At 42.2% G+C, this 20,161-nt stretch overlaps 1 protein-coding gene across 1 annotated transcript in view; it reads right to left on the bottom strand.

Moving 5' to 3' along the window:
* IFIT5 (interferon induced protein with tetratricopeptide repeats 5) overlaps positions 1 to 20,161 on the bottom strand; it is a 30,007-nt gene extending 9,846 nt beyond the window's left edge. Inside the window, exons 1-4 of the mRNA XM_082643607.1 lie at positions 19,993 to 20,161; positions 7,437 to 8,867; positions 1,003 to 1,051; positions 261 to 424 (exon numbers count right to left, since the gene is read on the bottom strand). Coding sequence (XP_082499733.1) covers positions 261 to 424; positions 1,003 to 1,051; positions 7,437 to 8,867; positions 19,993 to 19,997 — 1,649 coding nt within the window. The 5' untranslated portion in view covers positions 19,998 to 20,161. The remainder of the gene's footprint in view (positions 1 to 260; positions 425 to 1,002; positions 1,052 to 7,436; positions 8,868 to 19,992) is intronic.

The following is a 20,161-nucleotide window of genomic DNA, read 5'->3' as shown; positions in this document are numbered from 1 at the left end:
CCCGGCCCGACAGTCCCGACCGCGGACGCCCGGGGCCCGAAAGAAGGGTCCGCTCGGCCACCCTCCCCCGCAGGCCCGCCTTCAGCCGTCCCGGACCCGGACGGGGCTCCCGGGGAGCGTCCCCAACGCAGATGCCCGGCGGCCGGGCTCGGCCCCTTCAAAGGCCGCAGTGCTGTGTTGGAAATGGAATACGCGAGAAACGCGGGTGTGCCACAAAGGCCCCACGGAGTTGGGGAGAAGAAGCGGACAGAAGCCCTCACCTCATGGTGGCTGGGCTCTGTGGCCGTCTTGGGAGGCGCCGGTCCTCTCCGCTTCTCTCCTCAGCGATCGGCTGCTGCGCGGACTGAGCGGCCGCCTGCGTGTGCGCGCGCGCGCGCGCGAGCGGGATGACCGCAGCGCTAGTCCGCACGCGCGCGGGCGGCCGCTTTGTTCAAGGCAGGACCAGAGCGGGAAGAGGAAACTAGAAAGTGAAACTGATCCCCGACTAGGCGGAGTCCAGCCCCGGAAAACAGAAACTTGTGGAAGAGGTAGTTGAGTGGGCCCCGGAGCCGGCTGAGGCGTGGCAGTGAGAGGTTTGCGCAGCGCGGGGTCGTTCGGGGTGGAATTTACAGCTGGGCCTCGAGACTTCGGTATTGGCTCTCACCTGCCTCGCTGAGTCCACTTGCCTCAAGATTAGCTTTCTTGGGCGTGGTTGTTTGTTGTTGTTGTTTTAACTAAAATGACAGGAGATTGCTCAGCGTTGTTTTGGTTGGGTGGAGGCGATGCGCTTTACAGCTTTCTGCGTCCTAGGCTGGAACTCAAGTCTTGATTCAGCCAACACAGGTGCAGTGCCCTGCACTTGTGCCATGATTTCCATTGGGTAAATCTAGAGAAATTCGGGGGCCAAAATGTGTATACATTCAACATTTTGGTAGCTGTTGCCGAATAGCTTTGCAAAGAGGTTTATACACCCCCCACCCACAATTGTGTGAAAGTTCCCTTGCCTTCCATGCCCTTGCCAACCGAGCTTCCTATAATAAGGTCCCAATAAAGTCGAGGTGGTATTAGGAATCTAAGCGGAAAATAGCGAATGCCAATACACTAAAAATTTTGTCCCCTTCGAATTCAACCATTCATTCCTTCAACCAGTTTTATTAAATAACTGCTAAAAGCCAGACATTGCTGAAGGCCCTGTCAATATAGCTGGGAATAAAAGAGACAAGGGGCAAGCCCTACCCCATTCACCGTCTTCTGCATTTTGTTCCTGGTTGTGCACAGAGAGTGGAGGTAATTCTCAAACTTTGAGAAAACGTGTTCATCATCGAAACGTTTAAAAGGCACCAGCTTATCACTTTTCTACCATCCTAGTCACTTTGCTTTGAAATGAATGGACAGTGATGTACAGTTTTTGCTATGTGGTCACTGGTTTTAAAAGTGCTGACTTTTTCATTCAGTTTTGCTGGAAAGAGGGGCCTGTAGATAAAGTCAGTTCTTGCTTCCCCAGAATCACGTTAAACATGGCTAACAGTGTAGGTACAGAAGTGTAGTTAGTTGTGCGTTTGTGATTTTATTACTCTCCTATTTGTTTGGAGTTAGTTTGTAGTGTGAGAGGTAAAGATAAAGAACATATAAAACATTTCTTGTTAGGTGGTGCTATGGAGAAAAAGCAGAGAGAAGGTTGGAGTGCAAGGTGTCTTGCTGTTATAAATATCTTGGTGAGGGAAGGTTTCACTGAGAACGTGACAGTTGAGCAAAGATCTGAAGGGGGTGAACGAATGAGCACTGTAGATATGGGGCTAAGGAAGAGCGTTCCAGGCTGGGGGAACGGTAAGTGCAAAGGCCTGGAGGTGCAAGCATACTTGGCAAGCGCAGATGGTGTGGTTGGAGTGCAGAGAGCAGGGAAAACGTCCTAAGAAGTGAGGCTGGAGCGGTAATGTGGATGCGGTGGGTGTGTAGGCTGTTGGAATGTTTAAGTGGGAAGCCACATTTTAGAAAAAGTACTGAATGGTTTATTTGGAGGTAGAAAAATAAGCCCAGAATTTCCTCCTTCCTAAGGATGTAGAACATTTAATAGAGCTCTGTTTGAACAAATGTCCAGTGCGTAGGTAGTGTTTTTTCTTCCTTGTTCCTACTCCTTTCCTTTCCTTTCTTTTAGCTGTATCTGGGCCAAGAGATGGTCTTTGCTTATTAAGGTTTGCATGGACAGCAGCTAAACAATCAATGATAAAAATCAAAAGGGAAAAAAAGATCCTGGTTATCAACTTATATTGTTTAGGAATTCAAATTCAGAAAGACAAAAACCGTCTATAAAAATTTTAAAGGAATATACACTTTCAGGATTGAGAAGAAGCAAAGACCCGACTGTTGAGTAGGTGTTGAACATGCTGAAAATATTGGATGGAATTTGAATATCAGTCTTTTTTTCACAGACTGTTGGATTGGGTGGATTCTTGGGAAGATTAATCATGTATTACCTTCTGGATTTATTCTCATCAACCTGTGAAACACAGCAAGTAGAGAAAAAGAGAAGTAGAACATGAAACTTGGCAACTGATCAAAAGTCTGCTTGGGAAACTGAAACTTAAGTAATAACTCGTCCAAGGAATAGATACAAGCCAGAGTTTCTGAACCTTGGCACTACTGACAGTTTAGGATGTTTAAGCAGCAATCTTGCATCTCTCCACTAGATGTCAGTAGCACCCTGCAGTTGTGACAAATGAAATTGTCTCCATATAATGCTAAATCCAACTTCTTTTGCTGTTGTTGTTGTTTTTGTCCGGAGGGGCAAAATCCTCCTCTTCTCTCTTCCCCACAGTTGAGAATCATGTAAGTAATACCCTCATGTATATACCTAATGTATTTGAATTAGTCTTCCCAGCACAGCCCGAAAGAGAGAGGAGGTGGACTTTAGGTAGGACAGGGAAAGTGGATACAGATCAAGGGAAGTTGGGGGTGGTACTGGAGTTCAAGAGATGGCCTGGGTGAAAGGATTGCTCTCCAGGGGAATGGCAGTGAAGGCGTACTCCCTTCAGCATGGGCTTCAAAGTGGAGGTGCCTGTATCACATTTGGTGTGGCTGGGGACAAGATACAGAGCTATGGACACAGACTGAGGGTGGGCAGCTCAAGCTGGGGCAGGCTGTAGGGTAGAGGCTTTTAGTCCCAATGCCGTTCCAGCTCTAGCAGCGTCGTGAGAATGGAGACATTGGTGGCCAGGATGATCCTCAAGGAGGCAGAGCCTGTGGTGGTGTGTAGACAGCAATTAGCAAGGACTTGGGCTGGGGCACCTATAATAGTAGTGAATGGCAGGAGCTATGGCTTGGCTTGATTCAGGGTACATGAGAGAGCCCCGCTGGGCACTTGGGGGGAGCTCTAAATCAGGACACCGACTGAGGTTCTGTCAGTCATTTCCGTGGGAGTAACAAGCTCCTGAAATTCAGCTGTCAACTTAAAGCTGTCAGTTACCGCTTGGTAATCCCTGGATATGTTCATTTGTAAGCTTGGCAATAGTATCTTTAGTACCAAAGAGCATCTGTTTTCCTGGATTTGCTGCTTGTTGTTTTTCTCTGCAAACATCCAGGCTGTCACACATTTTAGTTTTACTGAGCTCCGGGAAGTGCAGAGACCTCTTCCAGAGTTGGGAAGGATGGGAGAGAGAGGTGGTATTAGGTTATAAGACACACTAAGTAAATGTGATCTCTGGAGATTGTCAAACACATCTCACACAAACACATTACATAATCCAGAGATTTATTTTACATTAATGAGCTCTGCTTTCTGGGTACAAACGATGTATAACAATACCTGGGAAAAACTGCCTAGTTGAGAATTGACCACTTATCCAATAATTATTTACCTTTAATATTTCTGACTCGGGGAGTTGGCAGTGGTTAGACTTATTTAAGTACCTTACAGCCTCCTCCCACCAACACAAGCACTTTAAGTTATGTTTTTGTTAATCTAATAAATCTCATGTTTTAGTGATAAGGAAGTTGTGAAAATTGCTTCTATGTAACTCTGATGCCTGCCCCTCAATGATATAAATTTTGCTCACTTCATTTCCTATAGAGTTTCAGTAGAAATCCAAAGCCTTGCCCAATATTTCTGGGAATTCCCTGGGGACTTGTATTTTCTGTGGATTAGGGGTCTGCACCAGGAAATAGAGGCAGCCTCCAGAATCTGGAAAAGGTACCAAAAGAATTGTCCCCTAGAGCCTCTGGAGGGAATTTGACTGTGCCAACACCTTGATTTCAGGCCAATGAAACCAATTTCAGACTTCTCATCTCTACAACTGTAAGATAATAAATGAGTGTGGTTTTAAGCCACCAAGTTTGTGGTAATTTATTAGAGCCACATAGGAAATTCATACATCTTCCTCCCAGACACACACAAGAATGAAAAAACAATAACATTGGTTCCTTAATTTTCCTTTTAAAAACATTATTTGTTGTGCATTGTCTATTAATAAAATGTCATAATCAAAGATGATTGCTGCAGACGGTCTCTCAGATCCTTTAGCATCCTTTTCTTTTCTTTTGTTTTTTTCGTTTTGTTTTTTTTCTTTTTGCGGTATGCGGGCCTCTCACTGTTGTGGCCTCTCCCGTTGTGGAGCACAGGCTCCGGACGCACAGGCTCAGCGGCCGTGGCTCACGGGCCTAGCCACTCCGCGGCATGTGGGATCTTCCCGGACCCGGGCACGAACCCATGTCCTCTGCATCGGCAGGCAGACTCTCAACCACTGCGCCACCAGGGAAGCCCGTAGCATCCTTTTAATATTTCTTTTTTCTTTTTCTTTTTAACATCTTTATTGGAGTATAATTGCTTTACAATGGTATGTTAGTTTCTGCTTTATAACAAAGTGAATCAGCTATACATATGCATATATCCCCATATCGCTTCCCTCTTGTGTCTCCCTCCCTCCCACCCTCCCTATCCCACCTCTCTAAGTGGTTACAAAGGACCGAGCTGATCTCCCTGTGCCATGCAGCTGCTTCCCACTAGCTATCTATTTTACATTTGGTAGTGTATATATGTCAATGCTACTCTCTCACTTCGTCCCAGTTTACCCTTCCCCCTGCCTGTGTCCTCAAGTCCATTCTCTACATCTGTGTCTTTATTCCTGTCCTGACCCTAGGTTCATCAGAACCATTTTTTTTTTTAGATTCCATATATATGTGTTAGCATACGGTATTTGTTTTTCTCTTTCTGACTTACTTCACTCTGTATGACAGACTCTAGGTCCATCCACCTCACTACAAATAACTCAGTTTCGTTTCTTTTTATGGCTTAGTAATATTCCATTGTGTATATGTGCCACATCTTCTTTATCCATTCATCTGTCAAAGGACACTTAGGTTGCTTCCATGTCCTAGCACTTGTAAATAGACCTGCAATGAACATTGTAGTACATGACTCTTTTTGAATTATGGTTTTTTCAGGGTATATGTCCAGTAGTGGGATTGCTGGGTCGTATGGTAGTTCTATTTGTAGTTTTTTAAGGAACCTCCATACTGTTCTCCATAGTGGCTGTATCAACTTACATTCCCACCAACAGTGCGATAGGGTTCCCTTTTCTCCACACCCTCTCCAGCATTTATTGTTTGTAGATTTTTTGATGATGGCCATTCTCACTGGTGTGAGGTGATACCTTACTGCAGTTTTGATTTGCATTTCTCTAATGATTAGTGATGTTGAGCATCCTTTCATGTGTTTGTTGGCAATCTGTATATCTTCTTCGGAGAAATGTCAATACCAGCAAATGACTGAATCAATAGCACTTCAAACAAAATGGCATAAAACAAGAGAAGCTACTTGGCACAGTTTGACAATGAATTAAATTTCAAACATCTTCATGGGGAAAGCTGACCTTTAATGGACTGTGTATTTGTTTTACTGTCTTTCTTACTAGATTGTAAGCTGCATGAGGTTTGGGGAAAATGTCTGCTTTGTTTCACTGAGGGGTAGTAGAATATGCCACCCCCAAATATGCCACCTTGCCATAGGATTATTTTGAGCTAAAGGCAGTTGAAAAGAAGCAGATATAAGGAAAGCTCTCTGCTCTCCCCCATCTGCCTGAAAAAAATGTCTCTCCTCCTCTACCAGGAATGACAGAAGTTAATCACCTGAGACAACTCTAGTCTCTAATCAACCCAGAGACACAAAAACAGAAAAATATACATCACAAACCTTATAAGCAGGCTATTATCTTCCATTAGTTTCCCTCATATATTTGCCTTCCTATAATTTGCCACTTAGAAACTAAAGTTCTTTGCCTTTACCTTATCACTTCTCTAAAAATGTATTGTTTGTTTGTTAGAATGCTGTGTAAACCCACCCCTTTGAATTACTCATCACTGGGTACTCCCCTGTGTATGCCTGATGCAGTGTTAATAAACTTGTTTGTTTTTCTCTTGTTAATCTGTCTTTTTTCAGTTAAGGCCCAAGCCAATGAACCTAAAATGGGTAGAGGAAAAAGAATTTTCCCTCCCCTACATCACCATAGTATTTTTGGTATCTAGCACTGAAAACTATTTATTAATAAAATGAATGAACTGAACATTTTATTTTATGTAAGTCCAGTGGTTTTTTTTAATAGATCTTTATTGGAGTATAACTGCTTCAGGATACTGTGTTAGTTTCTGTTGTACACCAAAGTGAATCAGCCATATGCATACACATGTCCCCATATCCCCTCCCTCTTGAGCCTCCCTCCCATCCTCCCTACCCCACCCCTCTAGGTGGACACAAGCACCGAGCTGATCTCCCTGTGCTATGCTGCTGCTTCCCACTAGCTAACTATTTTACATTCAGTGGTGTATACATGTCGATGCTACTCTCACTGTACCCCAGCTTCCCCCTCCCACCCCATGTCCTCAAGTCCATTCTCTATGTCTACATCTTTATTCCTGCCCTGCAGCTAGGTTCATCAGTATCATTTTTTTTTAGAGTCCATATATAGTTAGAATACAGTATTTGTTTTTCTCTTTCTTACTTACTTCACTCTGTCTGACAGACTCTAGGTCCATCCACCTCACTACAGATAACTCAATTTGGTTTCTTTTTATGGCTGAGTAATATTCCGTTGTTTATATGTGCCACATCTTCTTTATCCATTCCTCTGTCGATGGACATTTAGGTTGGTTCCATGTCAAGGCCAGTGTTTTATTTGCTACAGATCTACTCAACAAACTTTCTTTTTTCTACTATATAACATTCACAGAGAAATGGTTCTTCTCTCTGTTCCTCTCTCTCTCACACACACACAGAGACCTGTGTAGTCTGTTTCACTATTTTCTCAATACAACCAATGTTTTATCAGGTTTGAGTAATTGTTCAAAGATTACATCATTGCAGTGAATTACATAATATGTTTCTGAAAGCAGCAAGCAGAAAAGATGATTAGTATATGTTGACGTAAAATCAAGTGATATGTAAGAGTGGTCCATATTTCAATGCCTACGGGTCGGTCACAAGCACAGAGTTCTCCAAGACAGGAACCAGCCTCAGGGCCTGCTCGTAATACTCCAGGGCTTCATTCATTTCTCCTTTTACTTTGTGGATGAACCCAAGGATGCACAAGCTTTCTATATCTGATGCATCTTTCTGAAGTTTCTTTAAAGCCAATTTCTTCAAAGAACTGATACTTTTATCCCTTCCTAATGATGTGTTTTCTATTTTTACCGCTTTTAAATAATGGCTGATTGCATCAACTTCAGATTTTTTTTGATATTCCAGAAATCGGCCGTAGTGGAAATGTACCTGTTGCAGCATATGTTTGTTGAGTGCTTCCATGCATAACACCTTTTGATAAGCATCTTCAGCTTTTTTGTAGTCACCTGCTTCTGTGTACATTTCTGCCAGGTCTATGTAAGCAAACTCAAATGTGGGCTTTTGTTGCACAGCAAATTCAAAATGATGTATGGCTGATTGTATTATTCTGTTGATGTTTGCTTTATCCTGTCCTTTAGGCTGCCAGTTTGTAGCTTTCTTTATTTGGATGATTTGTGACTTGTAGCAAAGCCCCATCTGGTGATGTAGGAGGACAGAGGAGGGTGTTGCTTCCAAGGCCAGTTTTAACAACTGAAGAGCTTCACCCAGACAGCCTTTTCTTCGGTAAAACGTGGCAATATATCGAAAGACATAGATCTTTGAAGACGCGTTGGTCAGTGCTTCTTTAATGTATTTTTCTCCTTCAGCTTCTTGTCCTACAGCTTGAAGCTTCAGGGCAAGGAGAACCTTAATATATGCATCTTTTGGATTTAGCCTGATAGCCTGTTTTAGGGTATTCAGACACAATGGCCCAGGACTTTGTTCTTCTTTGTGAAAGCTCTCCAGGCGATAGACGGTGATTGCATACCCAGTGCTGAATTCAGGGTTTTCAGGGTCCACTTCCAGAGCCTTTTCAAAGCAGACCTTGGCCCGTTCATAATTCTCTCCTCCACATTTCAGCAAGGCCCATCCTTCCTCACAGTCCATCTGAGGACACTCCATTCTGTAGCTGGAGGAATTTGCAAGCTTCCTGCAAGTGTTCTTCACCTTGTCCAGGTAAATCTGGGCTTCTGCATGTCGGCCCATGTGGTAATACAGCCAGGCATAGTTACCCCAGGTAACCAGACTTCTCACGTCTGATTGGTTGGCATGTTCTTGCTGGGTTAAGTCTTCAGCTTCTTTCAAACTCTTCAGGGCTTCCTCATTCTGGCCTCTCAGGTGTTTCACATAGGCCAGTAAGTTGTATATTCCTATGTTGTATTTGGTGTCTAGGAACTCAATCTGGTCCAAGACCCTGTTTTCTAAATCAGGTATTTCATCGTCTTTAATGACCAACTCCCATGTAAAGTGACATCTCAACTGTTCCAGCTTATCCTTGATCTGATCTTCATCAGCATTATTACTTTAAAAACAAAAGCAGATTTTCTTTGTTAGGTGACAAAGAGCCAATAGAAATAAGCCAGACAAAACACCACATATTTAGAGCTTAGCCTTGAAAAGGGCACACCTGCTTTGATCTTCCTTTGAGTTCCTGTATTTCTAAGATCCATGTGGCCTTTGAATGCAGTTTGCTTGGCTTCATACACTGGCCCCAGCACTTTCTAGCCATGCAACCTCTCTGTGCTTCAGAGTCTCCTTTGTAAAGTGGGGAAAATAATAGACTTATCACACTGGATTTGGTGAGAATTAATAAGCCTATCTATGGAAAGCACTTAGAGCATACATATTTCATGCTATGTAAGAGTTTCCTAGGAGATTTGTTCAAGATGGTGGAGTAGAAGGACGTGCGCTCACTCCCTCTTGTGAGAGCACTGGAATCACAACTAACTGCTGAACAATCATCGACAGGAAGACACTGGAACTCACCAAAAAAGATACCCCACATCCAAAGACAAAGGAGAAGCCACAGTGAGACGGTAGGAGGGCCACAATCACAATAAAATAAAGTCCCATAACCGCTGGGTGGGTGACTCAGAATCTGGAGAACAATTATACCACAGAAGTCCACCCACTGGAGTGTAGGTTCTGAGCCCCACGTCAGGCCTCCCAACCTGGGGGTCCAACAAGGGAGGAGGAATTCCTAGAGAATCAGACTTTGAAAACTAGCAGGATTTGATTGCAGGACTTTGACAAGACTGGGGGAAACAGAGACTCCACTGTTGGAGGGCACACACAAAGTAGTGTGCGCATCAGGACCCAGGGGAAGGAGCGGTGACCCCATAGGAGACGAAACCAGACCTACCTGCTAGTGTTGTAGGGTCTCCTGCAGAGCCCAGGGGCAGCTGTGGCTCACTGCGGGGACAAGAACACTGGCAGTAGAAGTTCTGGGAAGTACTCCTTGGCGTGAGCCCTCCCAGAGTCTGCCATTAGCCCCACCAAAGAGCCTGTAGGCTCCAGTGCTGGGTCACCTCAGGCCAAACAACCAACAGGGAGGGAACTCAGCCCCACCCATTAGCAGACAGGTGGATTAAAGTTTTACTGAGCTCTGCCCACCAGAGCAACAGTCAGCTCTACCCACCACCAGTCCCTCCCATCAGGAAACTTGCACAAGCCTCTTAGCCTCATCCACCAGAGGGCAGACAGCAGAAGCAAGAAGAACTACAGTCCAGCAGCCTGTGGAAGGAAAACCACATTCACAGAAAGATAGACAAAATGAAAGGCAGAGGACTATGTACCAGATGTAGGAACAAGATAAAATCCCAGAAAAATAACTAAATGAAGAGGAGATAGGCAGCCTTCCAGAAAAAGAATTCAGAATAATGATGGTGAAGGTGATCCAAGACCTTGGAAAAAGAATGGAGGCAAAGGTCGAGAAGATGCAAGAAATGTTTAACAAAGACCTAGAGAAATTAAAGAACCAACCACTAGAAGAATTAAAGAACAAACAAACAAAGATGAAAAATACAATAACTGAAATGAAAACTACACTAGAAGGAATCAGTAGCAGAATAACTGAGGCAGAAGAACGGATAAGTGACCTGGAAGACAGAATGGTGGAATTCACTGCTGTGGAACAGAATAAAGAAAAAAGGATGAAAAGAAATGAAGACAGCCTAAGAGCCGTCTGGGAAAACATTAAATGCACCAACATTCACATTATAGGGGTCGCAGAAGGAGAAGAGAGAGAGACAGGACCCAAGAAAATAGTTGAAGAGATTATAGTCAAAAACTTCCCTAACATGGGAAAGGAAATAACCACCCAAGTCCAGGAAGCGCAGAGAGTCCCAGGCAGGATAAACCCAAGGAGAAACATGCCGAGACACATAGTAATCAAATTGACAAAAATTAAAGGCAAAGAAAAATTATTGAAAGCAATGAAGGAAGAACGACAAATAGCATACAAGGGAACTCCTATAAGGTTAACAGCTGATTTCTCAGCAGAAATTCTACAGGCCAGAAGGGAGTGGCACAGTATGTTTAAAGTGATGAAAGGGAAGAACCTACAACCAAGATTACTCTACCCAGAAAGGATCTCATTCAGATTTGACAGAAAAGTCAATAGCTTTACAGACAAGCAAAACCTAAGAGAATTCAGCACCACCAAACCAGCTCTACAACAAATACAAAAGGAACTTCTCTAAGTGGGAAACACAAGAGAAGAAAAGGACCTACAAAAACAAACCCAAAACAATTAAGAAAATGGTAATAGGAACATATATATGGAAAATTACCTTAAATGTGAACAGATTAAATGCTCCAACCAAAAGACACAGGCTTGTGGAATGGATACAAAAACAAAACTCATATATGTGCTGTGTACAAGAGACCCACTTCAGACCTACAGACACATACAGACTGAGAGTGAGAGGATGGAAAAAGTTATTCCATGCAAATGGAAATCAAAAGAAAGCTGGGGTAGCACTACTCATATCAGATAAAATAGACTTTAAAATAAAGAATGTTACAAGAGACAAGGAAGGACACTACATAATGATCAAGGGATCAATCCGAGAGGAAGATATAACTATCAAGCTCAATAAAATAAAGATCAATAAAACTAAAAGCTGGTTCTCTGAGAAGATAAACAAAATTGATAAACCATTAGCCAGACTCACCAAGTAAAAGAGGGAGAGGACTCACATCAATAAAATTAGAAACGAAAAAGGAGAAGTTACAACAGACACTGCAGAAATACAAAGCATCCTAAGAGACTACTACAAGCAACTCTGTGCCAATAAAATGGACAACCTGGAAGAAATAGACAAATTCTTAGAGGGGTATAACCTTCCAAGACTGAACCAGGAAGAAATAGAAAATACGAACAGACCAATCACAAGTAATGAAATGGAAACTGTAATTAAAAATCTTCCAACAAACAAAAGTCCAGGACCAGATGGCTTCACAGGTGAATTCTATCAAACATTTAGAGAAGAGCTAACACCCATCCTTCTCAAACTCTTCCAAAAATTTGCAGAGGAAGGAACACTCCCAAACTCATTCTATGAGGCCCCCATCACCGTGATTACAAAACCACACAAAGATACTACAAAAAAAGAAAATTACAGGCCAATATCACTGATGAATATAGATGTAAAAATCCTCAACCTGATACTAGCAAACAGAATCCAACAGCACATTAAAAGGATCATACACCGTGATCAAGTGGGATTTGTCCCAGGGATGCAAGGATTCTTCAATATACGCAAATCAATCAATGTGATACACCATATTAACAAACTGAAGAAGAAAAACCATATCATCATCTCAATAGATGCAAAAAAAGCTTTTGACAAAATTCAACTTGCATTTATGATAAAAACTCTCCAGAAAGTGGGCATAGAGGGAACCTACCTCAACATACTAAAGGCCATATATGACAAACCCACAGCAAACATCATTCTCAATGGTGAAAAACTGAAAGCATTTCCTCAAAGATCAGGATCAAGACAAAGATGTCCATTCTCACCACTATTATTCAACACCCAAGACCCAAAATACTAGCCTTAATGGGTAAATCATTTATGAATCTAGTATAATGGTTAAAAGACAAAAGTTTAAAAAATAACTATAGCTACAGTAATTTGTTAATGTATACACAAGGTAAAAATATACAAATTGTGCCATCAAAAACATAATGTGGGAGAATTAGAGAGTTAAAAAGGTAGAGCTTTAGTATGTGTTTGAACTTAAGTTATCAGCTTAAAATAAACTATTATAAATATAAGATGTTTTATATAAGGCTCATGATAACCACAAAGCATAAATTTATGATAAATACACAAAAGATAAAGAGAAAGGAATCCAAGCATATCATTAGAGAAAGTCATCAAATCACAGCAGAAGAGATGGAGAGACGAAGGAAAGAAAAAAGTAACTGCAAAGTAACCAGAAAGCAATGAATAAAATGGTATAGTAAGTCCATAACTATCAATAATTACCTTAAATGTAAATGGACTAAATCCTCCAATCAAAAGACACAAAACGGTTGAATGGATAAAAAACAAGACCCAAATATATGCTACCTTCAGCTTTAAGGACACTCATAGACTGAAAGTGAAAAGATGGAAAAAGATATTCCATGCAAACGAAAAGAAAGCAGGCTTATATTGGACAAAATATATAATAAGAGACTATAATAAGAGTTAAAGAAGACTATAATAAGACTATAATAAGAGATAAAGACAAAGACTATAATAAGAGATAAAGAAGGTCATTATATAATGATAAAGGGATCAATCCAACAAGAGAATATAATATCTGTAAATATTTATGTACCCTACATATGAGCACCTAAATATATAAAGCCAATATTAATAGTCCTGAAGGGAGAAATAGATAGTAATACAATAATAGTAGAGGACTTCAGTAACACATTTTCAACAATGGAGAGATCATCCAGATAGAAAATCAATAAGGAAACATTGGACTTAAATGACACATTAGGCCAGATTGACTTTATATGTATATCTATATAGATATATAGATATATGGATATATGGATACACACACACACACAAAGAACGTTCCATCCAACAACAGCAGAATGAATACATGTTCTTCACAAGCACACATGGAACATTCTCCAGGATAGAGCATATGTTAGGCCACAAAAGAAGCCTTAATACAATTTAAGAAGATTGAAATCATATCAAGCATCTTTCTGACCAGTATTATTCAGCCATAAAAAAGAAGAAAATCCTGCCATTTGTGACAACATGGATGGAACTTGAGGGCATTATGCTAAGTGAAATGAGCCTGACAGAGAAAGACAAATACTGCATGGTATCACTTATATGTGGAATCTAAAAAAAAAATTCAAACTCATAGAAACAGAGTAGAAAAGTGGTTGCCAGGGGTGGGAGCAGGGAATAGAGAGAGGTTGGTAAATGAGTACAAATTTTCAGTTATAAGATGAATAAGGTTTGAGGAGCTAATGTAAAGCATGGTGACTACAGTTGATAACACTGTGTTGTGTAATTGAAATCTGCTAAGAGGGTAGAACATAAATGGTCTCACCCCACACACACACAAAAACTACATGAGATGATGGGTATGTTAATTATCTAGATGGGGGACTCTTTTCACAAGGTATACATATATTAAATCGCTACAGTGCACACTTTCAATATCTTACAATTTTGTATGTCAATTATAAAATGAAGAAAAGAATTATCTTAGAAAATCTGTTCCCTTTTTCTTCTATATAGTTTAGGTACATGAAATACTTGGTCCCCCGCACGCCCTGCAGACTTTCATTACATATTTATTGTGAATTGACATGTTTACATGTCAGTTCTGTAATTGATACATTTACAACAATGTAAACATATTTGACTGAGTAGATCAAAATAAAACATTTGAAGCTAAAACTCCATTTGCCAAGTTTTCCTCACTTACTAATTTATCTCATGTGTTTTTCTTAGATAGCTGCACTCTTAAGTTTATTAGTTACATAAATTATTTCACCACCTTCCTATTATTTAAATATATGCTAACACATTTTTACATGCTCTAAGACTTTTTTTTATATATCTTTATGGAGTATAATCTCTTTACAGTGTTGTGTTAGTTTCTGCTGTATAACAAAGTGAATACATGTTTATACAAAGTGTATATATGTATACATATATCCCCATATCTCCTCCCTCTTGGGTCTCCCTCCCACGCTCCCTATCCCACCCCTCTAGGTGGTCACAAAGCACCGAGCTGATCTCCCTGTGGCAGCTACTTCCCACTAGCTATCTGTTTTACATTTGGTAGTGTATATATGTCCATGCCACTCTCTCACTTCGTCCCAGCTTACCCTTCCCCCCCCTGTGTCCTCAAGTCCATTCTCTACGGCTGCGTCTTTATTCCTATCCTGCCCCTAGTTTCATCAGAACCATTTTTTTTTTAGATTCCATATATATGTGTTAGCATACAGTATTTGTTGTTCTCATTCTGAATTACTTCACTCTGTATGACAGACTCTAGGTCCATCCACCTCACTACAAATAACTCAATTTCATTTCTTTTTATGGCTGCGTAATATTGTATTGTATATATGTGCCACATCTTCTTTATCCATTCATGTGTTGATTGACACTTAGGTTGCTTCCATGTCCTGGCTATTGTAAATAATGCTGCAATGAACATTGTGGTACATGACTCTTTTTTTTTTTTTTTTTTTTTTTTTTTTTTGCGGTACGTGGGCCTCTCACCGTTGTGGCCTCTCCTGTTGCGGAGCACAGCTCCGGACGCATAGGCTTAGCGGCCATGGCTCACGGACCTAGCCGCTCTGCAGCATGTGGTATTTTCCCAGACCGGGGCACGAACCCGTGTCCCCTGCATCGCAGGTGGGCTCTCAACCACTGCGCCACCAGGGAAACCCCATGACTCTTTTTGAATTATGGTTTTCTCAGGGTATATGCCCAGTAGTGGGATTGCTGGGTCATATGGTGGTTGTATTTTTAGTTTTTTAAGGTATCTCATATGTTTTTGAAAGTTGCTTTAAATACTCTCTCTCTCTATATATATATATATATATATACAGGCATACATACTCTCTCTATATATATACACATATAGTGTATAAAATTTAATAAATTGCTGAATAATAATTAAATTCAGATCTTTAAGGGAACAAGCAAGCAGGTAGGATGCTGGCTGAAGTAAAGAGAATGTCTAAGTTCAGGTGAAATGTGGAGAGTTGAGTGCCCTTCCTACCTGGAGATTTGGTATCTCATAGAAAGAATTGGGGAGGTAAGAGCCCTTTGGGCCCAGGAAGAGATTTCTCATGGCCTCAAGCTGCAGCTGTGACCAAAGCAGATAAAACCAGCATTGCTAGTCCTTAGGAAATATCCAGAATCAACCCATTTTACAGTCTTTCCTCCTTCTCCTTTCTGCTGACCCGCCTGGATGGTGGCATTGCCCACACACCCCATGGTAGTTGGCACATCTCCTTCCAGGACCTTGTCAAAGCCATGACTAGAGTACAGTCTTGAAAGAGGCCCTGTTTAAATGGTAAAAGTAGGAGTTTCAAGGGAAATCTCTGAGGCAGCTTGACTGTGGACATTGTGGTGATGCTTCTGTGGAGCATATGACTCTGTGAAGGGCCAGGCAGACCTCATGCCCAGTTAGTTGTTCAAGACAGGGACAACCCAAGGAGCCCATCACTTCAAAAAGTGAGCCAAGGAACTCTCCAGAGCAGTGCTTCTCACACTTTAGTGTGCACAAGGACCAAATCACCTGAGGATCTTGTTAGAATGCTGATCTGGATTCAGTAGGTCTGGGATGCTGCCTTGGTAGCAACCTCCCAGGGGGTGTTAGATTTGAACCACACTGAGTAGCAATGTTCTGGGAAGACTTCACTTTGGGGCAGTGAATTCCAATCACCAGTTTCTTCTCCCTAAAACATCCCTTAAAGAGGCAAGCCTTGCTTTATGTCAACATCCCACCCCTCCCACTCCCTACCCACTTTGGGCTTCCTCCACTCACATTTATACACGTACAATGCAGGAAGCATTTAGTGTGTGAATGAAGTACCTGCTGTCCCCTTTAAATACATATTTCTTTCCTAGGCCTTATTTCTGATCTGTTCAATCAGGATTTCCCAATGCAGGGCCCAGTAATTTGGTTCTAATAGAGCACTCGGGTCGGGTGTGGTACAGGGAATCTGCCACGCAGTTTGAGAGACTCTGTGACACTTACTCCCTGTTTATAGTTCACACGGGAAGTCTAGCAGGTCGGTAAGAAGATGGTTCGTGTAGACATATTCTGCAGTGCTGTCAGAGCACATTTCAAGGCAAAAGCGACTTCATTATGAAGTTTCATAGTTCTGAACTAATCCTTAGCACATTTGCTGAGAAGTAAGCATGCTTTTAAAATAACCACAGGAACCATAACAAAACACGCAAAGCTCTGATTTTGTCCTTTCAAATATAAGAAACAAAAGGGGGACCGGGACCTGCAGCAACTTTCCTCCAGGCCCCGGCTCTCACTGACCAGATTTTGCCTGAAAGGATCTGAGCATGCCCTCCTAGGCTCTCTCAACATCCCTTCCCAGCTGCCAGCTGCCAGCTCTGCTGGGAGCACATCCCTCAGCACCTGACTCTGTAAATCAGGCAGAGCCACAGAAATCAAAGTGCATGAATTGGTAAGATAGATTAGATAGATGATTAGTGAAATGCATATTTAATCTACTAGCAAAAACGGAATCAGCATAATTCAGGAAGTTGCTCTCAAGAACAAGATTTGGGAGAGATTCTCAACTTCCTGTCAGAGAACCAGGGAATATTTACTTCATGATGGCCGTTTCCCTGCAATTCTGAAAAGCTGGGGTTCAGGCCGATTTTATTTTCTGCTGTGGGCTGCAAGCAAATGCAGAGGAGGTTTCCACTCAGGATGCTAGCTGTTAGGTCTGTGCTTTTATAAAATGGAAAAGGAAAACAAAACTGAGGCAATGCTGTCAAGATTCCTGCTGAGGAGGAACTGAAACTGAACATGCAGAGCTGAGCTCAGTTCTCCACTGGGAGTACCATTCTACACAGACTCTGCAACTGTGCTTGAGAGTTAGAAAGAAGGCATTGTGGATGCCATACACATTATAAGCCCTCCTCCCAGAGATTCAGATGCAACCTAGGGGTGGGCTTGGGCTCCGGACTCTGCATTTTCACAAGCACCCTGGAAATTCTGTTGCAGAAGTCCCTGTATCGTGTTTTTGAGAAGCATAGTCCTGGAGGTATTTTGTTTTGTTTTTTGTTTTCTTTTGTTTTGTTTTGGCAGTACGGTATGCGGGGTCTTAGTTCCCCCACCAGGGGATTGGACTCATGCCCCCTGCAGTGGAAGTGAAGAGTATTAACCACTGGACTGCTGGGGAAGTCCCTGGAGGTATTTTGAAAAGCAGTTTCCCATTTGTGGGAGATCATGTAATGTATCAAACAGTGAGTCAGACATCTAGAAGAAAGGAAAATAACCACAGAAAGCCTGGACTTCGGTTTTCTCTTTGACCAGCTCTGGGATATTTCTTGAATCACATCACAGCCTCATTTCCTCATTTCTAAAATGGCCTGGAATAAATTTCCTTTTTTCTTCCATCCAAATGATAGGAAACTGTGCCGTAGGGAGATCCACTTTTACCTTCATGTCAGGTGTGGCTCTGGGCACTCTAAGGACTGATCCTCCCTCTCCAAATAGGGACCCGAGGGTCCAGACCTCCCAGTCCCTGCCCATCCTCTCTAATGTGAGCATAATTAAAAGCATTAATACATTTCACCCATTTGGCCTTTGTACCTAGAAGCAGCTCAGCCCTGGAGTTTGGCACCTTAGTAATGACCCTGCTCTGACACACTTTCTATATGACTTCTCGGCCAAGTAATTTGCCCTCTGAGGCCCGTTTTTCTCATCTAAAAAATGAGGCTAATAAAAAATAATAGCGTTCCCTTCCTTGGGCTACTGGGAGGATGATAATAGATGATGCGTGTAGAGCCCTGGACAGAGTGCACTTCCAACTACAAGGAAACTGTTACTGCCATGATCACTGGCATATCAGTGTTATAATTTTAAGTGAATTCTGGGTGTGCAAAGGGGCCAACAGAGTTCCTCAGTGGATGGGGCAGAGGAGGGCACTCATTAGCCAGCCAGCAGCTATGAGGTGTTTCCCCAGGTGGCTTCCCCGTTTGGAAATTTTTAGCACAGCTGAGAAGGAACAGCCTAACTTGCCCCTGTTCCTACAGCCTCTGAGAACAGGGCACCTTGATGTGGGCCTCCATCCAGCATAGTCCAGAGAGCCTCCCTCAGACTTCCTCAGGTCCGTGGCTCTGGACACACCCAAGCACAGATCACTGCCAAACTTCTTAGGCAGACTGGCTACCGAGGCACTGGGTAGGGCTAGGTTTTTCTGGTCAACTCATTCATGTAGATATGATTCACATCACTTATGACTGGAAGCCCATCACATAGGGGAAGTGACCTGAGGCGTTTAGCAGTGAATTCCTCTTATCCACCCCGTCCCCAGACACAAGCCTGCAGAGCATTTGGGAGCCCTTGGATCGCCCTGTCCTCATTCCCGGAATGGTCACTAGGACGCTCCCTCCCCAGCCAGTCAACCCCTCAATCCCTTCCCATAGGTGTCTGATGGGAAAGTTTTCCTTTTCTCTCAGCTGTATTTTTCCTGAGGCTCTAACTGATGTTAGAACTCAAGCAGGTCTATATGCATCTTTGAAAATCAAGTTTACTAAGATTATCCTTTACATATAATAAAATGAACCCATTTAAAGTGTAGTTTGATGAATTTTGACAAATGTATATTCCCATGTAACCACCACCACTATCTCCCTATAGACTATTTGCATCATCCCCTGTGTACCCTCCTGGTCAAGCCCAGTCTCACCCTCTACCATCCCCGGGCAACCATTGCTCTGCTTTCCTTCATTAGAAATTAGATCAGTATTAGGAAAGAGATTAGGTCATTATGTTTTGAAGAGAAATTATTTTCTGCTGCTCACAAGTTCTCATTACAAGGATAAAAAATAAACTCTCAATAAAAAAAAATTTTTTTAAATAAATAAATAAACTCTCAGCTTCCAGTTTGTTTTCATATAAGAAATGGAAAAAATGTCCATCTGTAAGGATTGTTTTTTCCACTTCCCACCTTGAAGTGATCCAACTTTTAGGGCAAAATTCCCAACATGGGTTGCCTTTTTACTACCAGTTTCATCTTTCATAACATCTGCTGAAAAGAAATGTTTCCTTTTAAAATGACAAGAAGAAAGACTCTTAGTTCTTTCAAAGAAAACAACAGAAAAAGCCTCAAAAGAGTAATTTGCTTAGATCTGACTTTGAACCAGCAAACTTTGTACCTGATTGGATCTAACCACTCCTGCCAAGCCTCCCTCACATCCAGCTCCTGGCTCCCAGCTCCACCTGTGAAGCTTAGGGAGTCTGAGTGCACACACCAGAAAAAGTCACAGAAATAAAAAGTACCCCTATTGGTAAAGGCATGTTTAGTCCACAAGCAACAGGACAACTCTGGAACTTGCCTGCACCCAAGAAGCTAAGCTTACAATTTGGTTTCAAGATCGAGGGTGCTTGCAAGGTATCTCACTGACCTCATGATGGTGATCTGTTCTCTGCTGTTCTGAAAAGCTGGTGTCCAAGCTGATTTGCTCTTCAGAAGTCTTTCACGTCTACCTCAAGGTAAGTAGTGAAGGAGCTATAAAAGAGGGACGTGGGGTGGGGAGAAGGCATCAGCTGATGCTTTCTCCCAGTCTCTGAGTG

Source organism: Mesoplodon mirus, assembly GCF_964341445.2.
Source record: "Mesoplodon mirus genome assembly, chromosome: 2".
Taxonomy (NCBI): domain Eukaryota; kingdom Metazoa; phylum Chordata; class Mammalia; order Artiodactyla; family Ziphiidae; genus Mesoplodon; species Mesoplodon mirus.
This window is presented reverse-complemented; position numbering and strand designations above follow the sequence as displayed.